The 9,689-nt window shown below is 41.9% G+C and overlaps 1 protein-coding gene across 5 annotated transcripts in view; it reads right to left on the bottom strand.

Annotated features, from left to right (window-relative positions):
* Window positions 1–1,051: 1,051 nt before the first annotated feature.
* The window catches only part of dlc1 (DLC1 Rho GTPase activating protein), a 90,690-nt gene continuing 82,052 nt past the window's right edge, over window positions 1,052–9,689 (bottom strand). For all 5 annotated transcript variants that reach the window (XM_038713408.1, XM_038713406.1, XM_038713407.1 and 2 more), the window contains 8 exons: window positions 8,495–8,654; window positions 7,342–7,549; window positions 6,504–6,720; window positions 5,941–6,055; window positions 4,540–4,755; window positions 3,393–3,610; window positions 3,088–3,261; window positions 1,052–2,970 (listed from right to left, as the gene is read on the bottom strand). In XM_038713408.1, the coding sequence (XP_038569336.1) occupies window positions 2,871–2,970; window positions 3,088–3,261; window positions 3,393–3,610; window positions 4,540–4,755; window positions 5,941–6,055; window positions 6,504–6,720; window positions 7,342–7,549; window positions 8,495–8,654 (1,408 nt within the window). In that variant the 3' untranslated portion in view covers window positions 1,052–2,870. The remainder of the gene's footprint in view (window positions 2,971–3,087; window positions 3,262–3,392; window positions 3,611–4,539; window positions 4,756–5,940; window positions 6,056–6,503; window positions 6,721–7,341; window positions 7,550–8,494; window positions 8,655–9,689) is intronic.

Genomic DNA, 9,689 nt, shown 5'->3' with positions numbered 1-9,689 from the left:
TCCAAATTGTTGTGCTTGCTATGCCCAATGTTTGTCCAGTGGCTCTGGTTGATTTTCCTTCTTTTCTCAGCTTGACAATGGCTTATTTTTCTCCCATAGACAGCTCTCTGGTCTTCATGTTGGTTTATCCTCTTTAACAGGAAATGCAGTCTTTATAGGTTTGAACCAAGGATGAAAACTTAGAATAGTCATGCAGAGCTATTTAATGTTTGGACAATCAACCTAAAAGGCAACACCTGGGCAACAAGAAACATCTGTCAGTCACATGTTCCAATAGTTTTGCTCACTTGAAAAATGGGTGGGTTCAAACAAAGGGTGGTATGTCCTGAGTTGTTTAACACATCTAGATGTGAATACCAGGAAATGAGAGAGAATGTAAATGTGTTGTCTTGGCTGTGGTGAGTCAAGTCAACACTTGTTTCTGCTGTACCCATGTGGAAAGTATCTGTCAATGTAAATACACAGCCCAAGTTTATAGATCATATTAATTCCAATGTTTGGATGAGAGCGTGAACAGAACAAATGCAGCATGTGACACCTGAGTATGTTATGTGCACAGGGTAGATGTTTTTCCTCTTACAGACGGCTACTTCCTGTTTTGTCATCAAAAACATAAAGGGGTACATCAGCCCCCACTCTGACCCTTGGACCCTTCTGTGGCGCGTGACAGTACCCCTCCTCACTGGGTCTTGTCCAGGCCAGCTGTGGTAATAATGGGCCCCTTTGTCTTCTACTTTATGAAACTGTTATGTAAGGAACATGACAACTAGTGAGATCACCATCTAGCAGGCCAGTTTATACCCCAGTGCACACAAGCTCCCGCCTCTCTGGCCGAATCGTGGATTCATTGGTGTGGAACTAAGGCAAGACACAGAAAGGTGGATGTGGCGGTGAGGTGGGAAATCCAGAGTCAGTCCGGATCTGAGAAAGTGGACAAACTGTAGTGTGAACAAATGATCCAGGAGATTATGAGGGATTTAAAAAGACCCAACTTTTTGGTCTTAAAAGGTGTCTGTGGTGTGATCTCTCTGTGTACCCATTGTTACATAACTCTCAGAACACGTATTGTTTATTTTAACGTAATACATTTAATAGTGCACTTTGATTAACCTGTACAGAAATAATATTAATAAAAAAGATAAAACATTTGTTCGATTCTGTAACACAAAGCTTAACATTTACAATAAAATAAAATAAAATAAAATAAAATAAAATGGTATGATACAAAACAAACATATATCTGAGGTATAAATATATTTGTTTTAAATTAACTGTCATTGTCATGCGTTATTATTTGGCAAAGACGTGGTTATAGGTACAAACATTTACGATATGAACAACGGCTTAGTGAATTAATCCTACAACTCGACACAGCAAATGCGAGCCTTCAGATTGAAGCATGAGTGTTATAAATGAAGGTCAACTTTGTTATGACGACCTGAATCTCTTACTTCTTTTTTTAAAAACACTGACATGACAGCACAGAGAAAGAAGCGTCCACAAAGATAGTTTCCCTTCCTTTAAAACCACATAAACATTCAATCTGCCCTCTTCTTTACAGTAAAACCTGTAAAATCTCCACCTTTATAAAAGGACCATTTTTTTCCTGTGTTTACTTCTCATCTTCAGTCGGCCTAGCCAGAGGTTTCTGTTGCAAGTTAGAACAGTGCATTGTTTTTTTTCTGTTCTCATCTACACCTAAAGTAACTGTGAAATCGATATTGTTCGTATCTTTTTAAAACGTACAAGTGATATTCAGCGTAAAACAATAAAAAATAAAATGTGAATTGACTGTGCTCGTGACAACACTACCACTAACTTTTTTATTAGCAAGGAAAAGCTCAATTTGGGAAAGCTACTTCTTTCAACTTTTTTCAAAATTTGGTCCATTTGAAGTATCTGTTGGTCTTAAATTTTTATTTTGTTTGTGTGATCCTGTAAAATATGCAATATTCACCTAACATCGAGCCTTAGTCACAACCACTTCCTTTCTGAACTGTTTTAAGAACAAAATCCAAAACTAATTAATTCTTTTATTTGTATGTTAGTAAATGAGGCCGTTTCATTCATCATTCCTTCTCTTTTTGGTGAGCCAGCCACCGATTCTCATGTCTCTGCCTTCCTCTACTGAAACACTAAAATCCTCTATGCTATCAGCCACCTGTCATCTCACTATATCTCGTCTATAGTCTCCACTCAGTCTGCATATTACCAGCACATTCACATCTTTCTTCACCCATGGATTCATCAATCAGCTGACCATAATATTGTCTAATATTCCTCCTATGCTTTGCTGTAACTGAAAAGGTAGAGGTAACGCAAGACCGTTACTATGAGCAGAATATTTTATGTACACATTATGGTGCCACTGGAAACCAGTGTGAGGAATATGTATTTATTAACCGTTTGTTGCTTTGAACTCTCTCTCTCTCTCACACACACACACACACACACACACACACACACACACACTTGTATTGTTGAATCCCCCTGGCTTCTCAGAAGCAATAGCACCCTCTGGATAAAGTTTAAACTTCACATCCTGTATCAGCGTCATCGTGTCCTTTGGCCCAGAATAATGTTTGTGTGACATGAGACCCCCCTTGGCAGCACATTGGCTGCCCCAACAGAACAGTTTTAAACGATAACATCGTCTGTTGTGACAAAATCAGAGCGCAAAAACAAGTCCTTCAATCCAGGATTTGTCCTTTAAATGTGAGTATAAAGAGGCTTGGGCTCAATCTACCTCTCTGCTGAAATTGGTGGAATGAGTCATTTTCAAGTCCTCTGTAAGATCCAAATTATGGTCCAACTGTTCGCTGCTCAAGGAACTGTTGAGTCTGTTGTTGGTCACACTGCACACCGCTCTCTCATTTGTCCATGGGCACAGTGAATGAGTCACGAATCCTTGCCGCCTCAGCAGCGCACAAGTGTCCATACAGTTTATTGTACCACTCTGGAAACCGACCCCTGGAAAAACCCCAGAAAGAGACGAGGTGTTAGCTCATTGTGTGATCAGCTAAAAGACACTGAATGACCATAAAACTAGGGCCAGTTTGTCTTTGCTCCTGTCAGTCATTCACTCACCTGCAGTCGATCCTGGAAATATGTGTGAGTCTGGATTTGTTGGCTCCATAGGGCTCGATGTAGTAGCGTGAGGTGAGGACATTGGCCCGAACGCCTACAACAGGTGCGCCTTCGTGGTCCACAGATGTAGACACCAATGCACACGCTCCCTTTGGCAGCTCTGTTACCCATGTTCTGGTAGAGAGAATAAAATGTTTGGAATAAAGAACAACAATAAATCAGAGCAGAACATCGAAAAAGAAGATGAAGACAAAGAGAGAATTGAGACAAACAGAGAGGGAAAAAGGGGAAACTGGCATGTCTACCTGAGTACCAGATGGTCTCTGGTGGGATGTGGAGCCATGGTGTTCCTGACATACTGGTAGACCTCCGTCCTCTCGTCCAGGGTCTCCACCACCCGGCTCTCGAGCAAGTCCTCGTCCCAGTGGCCCTGCTCCCGCAGCACTCGTGTAAGAACCTCCTCGGGGCTCGCAGGCACCTCCACGGTCACCTTCCACAGCCTCAGTGGAAAGCCATCATGCACCTGGTGAAACAAATGGAAAGGCCCAATTACTTTACATACACCATCCATCCATCCATCGTCCACGGCTTATCCTGCGTACAGGGTTGCGGGGGGCTGGAGCCACACTTCTTTGAAAAATTTGGTTCAATACACATATACTTGACATAATATATTTTGTAAAGTGGCTAGTTAGGAGTTTAAAGTGTCTTATGCCAGTGTTCGGAAGCTTCCATCAGGATATCTGATCTAATAAGTCATATTGACAGTAATTAGATGTGGTAATCCAGCTGTAATTTAACGGTCAAAACCTCCCAATGTCCTTTGGCCAAGTCAGCTGCTTCGTTCTGCCATCAGAAGATAAAAAAACACACACTCTGTGCCTTGTGACTCTTAAACTGGAGAAAAGATAACCTCATACGGGGCCATTGCACACTAGACACAGGAAATGTACGCCTGGGATAATGGAGAGGTTGTGTATGTTTGTGTGTGTGTGTGTGTGTGTGTGTGTCTATGTCAAGCTTATGTCATTCTGGGACAGAGTCCAGTACTGGGATGGGAATGAGAAGCAGAGCGCCAGGCCAGTTTCACACGGATGTGTTTCTATACAGGAAACCCTAAGTGCTGGTTTTCCACTAGATATTTAGAGAAGCAGCAGAGAGTGAAAGGTAGACATGAAGGAGGAAAGGAGAAGACAGGAAACACAGATCGTTGAAAAGACAGCGTGTGCTTCCTGAATGGTAGCCTATTTACACACTAAAGACAGATTGACGATCTGTTTCTTCTCACATTATTTAATCTTTCATGTATTTTATTACTTTCACTCTGTGGCTGATTTATCGAATTCACCCTCTGCCTCCAATAAACACACTGAAAGCAACCATACGAACTGAACAGATGATGCGTTTCTAAAATGAACTATTGTGAGTTGATGAATAAACAAGTGTGCTTACCTTCCTACAGGCCAACTCGGCGTGCTCGGGTGTGGAGCAGCTGTCATAACCTTTAAACTTGTCCTTGGCCTCTTTGAGGAGGGCGTCTAGGCTGTCCTGTAGATAGGCCCTGTAGCCCCCCTGCCCGACCTCTTCACCTGCGAGGTCCTCCAAGCGTCGCGGCAGCAGTGCCTGCTCCACATATGAGTTCCTGCAGCGATTCATGTCCTCTGGGATCTGTGGGAAAGGAGCAGAAAGAGGACGTTCAGTGTCCGTCCTTACCTTTCCATTGTGTTGCTGGAGGCCATGAGCAGCTAAAGTGTATGATGGTTAAATGTGTTTGATTTGGTTTTGATTCCTCATTTGTGAGAAATATCAATAAATTGTCCACAGTTATATTGTTCCACTCAACATTGAGGCATATGAAGGAGTGAAAACTTCAATGAGAACTTATAAAAATAAAGTCCCCCTCCACTCAAAAAGGTTTTATGCTTTTTGTTACTTCACTTGGATGTTTCCATCTGCATTACATCAATCCCTCTAATTAATGGCAAACTGTATTAAGTTAAACTTGTTTAAGGATGCAGAACAATTAATAATGGAAACACACACAACATCCTATTTTCATCTCCTAGCTCATTTTTTTTGCCCGTTTGTGCCTGCCATATTTCAGGTTTAATTGAAGACTAACAACATTTACTGTCTAAAAAAAGGATTTTCATTAGATAATAAATTGTTGAAATGGAAGCATTCACTTTTTTTATAGGTCATTTTCCTTTTTGTCAACATCCACGAGCAAACTGAGATCTGATTAAAAGTAAATAATTGAGAGGTAATTGAGTTTACTTATTATGTGATGTGGCCATGTCAGGAAGTCAGGAAACTCTCCCATAATCTAATACTACTTTGGACAGTAATGACCCACAGTAAGCAACATTTTAGCATTCACTGTATCATTTCAGAGAAGACTACACTCGTTTTAGGCTGAATGGGATTGAAATTGGATTAGTAATAGTGTAGTTTGCTGATTATTTCCTGTTTATCCAGTCAAGTGCTCTCCGTGTGGACACAGAACCACACCGGACAAAGTGGATTAATGCGTTTGTGGCTTTAGTGGGACTACAGTTCAGCACAACAGCAGGTATTTCAAGGTAAAGGACGGTTGGCACATTTACTTTATGTAATCATACCATTGCTTGAGCAAAATGACGATGTTTTTTATGTAACTGGGACTATATTTACTGTACACAAGGTGTTTGGCAATGAGAGAGGTGACATTCAACAAGTCACACACCTTCGTCGACTTAAGTGGCAATTTCTCTTTGTGTATGACCTCGTCAGCTTTTCATTTTCATGCTAACGTTAACTTTAAAAGTGACGAGTTAGGGTACAGCTTCAGCTCCAGTGTTGTTAACTACTCACCCGGAAGAGTTTCCTGCACTCCTGGATCATGTGTGCCAGGCCATGAGTGGCAGCCAGGTTCTCATTCAGGTCTCTCTGGTCTGGCTTTCCCAGTGTCTGCTTCCTGTTCATCACCCTTTGACCAAGGAAAAAAAAAAAAAAGGGGGGGGGGGGTACACAAGTGGACATGATTAGTGACAGCATCAATCAAACAGACAGTGGGGGCATTAGAGAGGGCAGAGAACGTGCCAGGGGTTGAGGGTGCACCTAATGAACCCTCTTCTGCCAAATGTGAAACAAAATATGTGTTTCTTAATTAGGTAAAGATGTGTATGTAACCCTTCTACTTCCTCTGTCTCTTTCCCTTCCTCCTCTCTAAAGATGCAGTACATCTACACCTACATCTACAGCAGTATCCTGCTCTTTTGTTTCTTTAGAGTGACCCTTTCCTGTTTTCAGAATGTACAGCATAATACATGTTATGTAAGCTGCTAATACAATAACTGTGTCAGTGACAGCAATCAAAAAGACAATGAAATCATTCAACTAAATTAATGGCAGTAGAGGCACACACAGACACACACCTTGGCGAAGAGCTCTCCTTGCGGCGCAGGGTGTTGAGGTGGAAGAGTGACGGAGCCAGACAAACAGCCAAGTTGGTGGGGGTCATCTGATTCTCAGCCACACTGGCCGTCACATCGCTCAGCAGACACAGCAGCGTCCGCAATGCCTCACGGCTCTCATCAGGCAGCAGCAGCACGGCGGCACGAACTGCCTGCAGACGGAGCTCTTTAGGCATGTCTGGAGAGGAAAAGGGTGGATGTCAAGCTCACATTTTAGTCATTATATGCAGAAAATGACTAATAACCACTGTCATGCTACATCATGTCATCTGTTTTTGTGTCTGCTGGTTAACTTAGGAAGGAGTTTGTGTAGGGCTTCCCTTCATCTGCCAGGTATGAGCCAAGACAGGATCTGTAAGTGTGTTATATAAGCTTACGTATTTGTACACTATATGCTTCATGATTCATGCACAGGGCTGGTTTTGTTTCAACACACATATATATATATATATATATAAATAAGCAGTTCTTAATGCAGTTATTAAAGTCATAAAGGAACATAACATAAGACCATGTTAACAGGGAGTCACAGATGGATTGACCAATACTGTATCACCTCATTCCGCAGGTATTTCCTGCACTCATCTTGTTTGTTTTCTTTTTATGGGTTTCACAATTTCTTGCTCCATGGCAGGCAAGCATCTGCAGCTCTAAAACAATGCGCTCCATGCTAATCCTCTTAAAGATGTGTGGCTGTGCATGAGAAGTAAAGGCATGTGCGAGCGCATGTGGATGTCTCTACAAGACTTTATTTATACTTTGAACGTACGTGTGTGTGTGTGTGTGTGTGTGTTCTTACACTGATAAATCTGGAGGAAGGTCTCAGACAGTTTGCTAGTGAGCAGGGGTTCTGGCAAATCTCTGAAGTACTGCTTGAGCATGTCTGCAACGTCATATGCCGATTGGCCCTCGTAGTTGACGCCAACCCCATCTGCGCCGCTCACCTCGTTCATTTGACGAAGAGCTTGGATACGAGATTTAACTCCTGATTTCCTGAAAAGACCCACCTGGACAAAGAGTGAAGGACAAAGAGAGAAAGAGTTACATCACGCATACATACCAAGCACAGGAACCTGATAAGAGTAACTGTGAGTACAATGTTTAATCCTATCAGCACAAAAGAGCCCTGTCTTTTAAAGCTACATACTGTTATGATTGAAAATAATATTCTTGCCTTATCCCCAAATCCAGAGCTTACAGTCAATATGGTTACATCACAACTGTTGACTGTATTTACAAGAAGCTCTGTGATACCCAGTGGGCATTCTTGTACTGAATGCTGTGTGGGACCTCATCAGTGGCCTTTTAAGGCTGTATGAAATGGCAATGTTGGGGAGGAAAAGAGAAAAAGGCCATTGGCTTGTCCAGCCTGAATATTTTCCATGAGCTTTCACCATTTCCAAACAGAGGCGCCTTGTCCTGAGAGAACACCATCACTCTGTTTTCTGTTTTGCCCTACATTAACAGCTATTTTCTCCTAACTGCCTCTTTCTTTCCTTTATGAATGTAAACACACACACATACGCTCTGAGATAAATCTTTCATAATGTCTCTCGATTAAACAGGCACAGGTGACTTAACAGCTGCACACTTTGACTCTCTCCAGGCCTCCCTGCTTCAGCGAATGTGTCACAGAGAGAAAAAGGGGGACAGGCAGAAACTGTATACACACACTGACTAAGTGGGTATCAGGGCTTTTCCGATTCACTGCTCCATCTTATGTAACACCAAGTGAAATAAATCATAGATTAATATTTGCAGATGTCCTAAAATTCAGATATTACGTAACTCCAGCACCCTAAAGAATAGGAATCTTAAAAGTGGAAACTGAAAACAGCACTTAAAGCTAAATGACAGAGTGGCAGAAAGTATGACATACACTGCAATTATCGTATATGCACAGTTTATGTATACATCTGTCCATACATGTGTTTATTTGTGTACTTTGTTACCTGGTCGAGGCACTGATTGCGTAAATAGCGCATGGCCTGCTGAATTCCCTGAGGGAGGGGCTGGCCTGTCCGCTGGACGATGACTTGTAGTGGCACACCGAATACATTCCTGTCTTTGTAGTCACGCACCTTGATCCGCTTCATAAACTTTGGCACAGCCCTGCAACATATACACACAACAAAAGAAAACTCATCAATATCTGCTACATACTGACATGGATTTTGATATGCATTTTGGTTTTCAAAGTATGTCTTTAACAGGTCAACAGTGTCAGGACATGTCTTTATTCTAGCTAGGTAAGAACTTACTTTGTAATCAACAACAACATATCTTACAATAATCAGGGTTAAAAGATAAGAAGAAAAAAACTGAACTGAACTTAAAATATTGACACAGAAGATTTGTAACAATCTCGGACATGTTTCCAATGGTTGTCCATTTAGTTAAGCTTTAATGTAAAACTCTGTCTACTAAATCTATTTTCAGAATTATGTGTGTGTGTGTGTGTGTGTGTGTGTGCAAGGAAGAAACCAAGCCGCTGCAGAAGCCTGTCTCCAGGTTTATGAGAGGGGTGGTTAAACAGGCTGAAGAGAGAATAGAAGTGGAAGTAGGATGTACACCAGGGTGTCAAACGGGGAGGATCCCACTGCTTTATACATCCGCACAAAGTGTCTGTCTCACAATTTCTAACTTTGTATTTGTGTGTGTGTGTGTATGTGTGTGTCTGTGTGCACTTGGATGCAAGTGAACAATAAGTCTATAACCACAAACCCCAAAGCTGAAACATGCAACTCTGACCGTTTCAGAAGATCGCGCCCACTGATTTATGGTTGTGTATATATCTGCATGGGTGTGAGTGTGTTTAGCAGAGAGACGCTATGCGTGACTCAGGACAAGCTCGTCTTTGTAAGAGAACGCATTCATGAGACTCAGAGCGATTCTCAGAACCACAGTTCGGGAAAAATGGAAAATAAGCATATTCTGATCCTGGCCCGGAATTCTGAATATGTGTGGACTTTCAGCGGCCAACAAGTGGACTCTGTCTTTCAATCCTAGTCTCAGTGTCATAAGACTGTCATAATGCTTTCTCTTCCTGTCCAAGGAAGGCCTCGGGAGAAGAAACAGAAGAAGTGGAAAAACACAACAACATCAATTGTCCTTGTAAAGGAGCATAAAACATACTTCAGATGTTGT

The sequence above is a fragment of the Micropterus salmoides genome, unplaced genomic scaffold (genome assembly GCF_014851395.1).
Source record: "Micropterus salmoides isolate LMB-PRFRI ecotype aquatic unplaced genomic scaffold, ASM1485139v1 Ms_hic_scaffold_12, whole genome shotgun sequence".
NCBI lineage: Eukaryota > Metazoa > Chordata > Actinopteri > Centrarchiformes > Centrarchidae > Micropterus > Micropterus salmoides.
The sequence above is the reverse complement of the archived record's forward strand: the minus strand, read 5'-3'. Positions and strand labels throughout refer to the sequence as shown.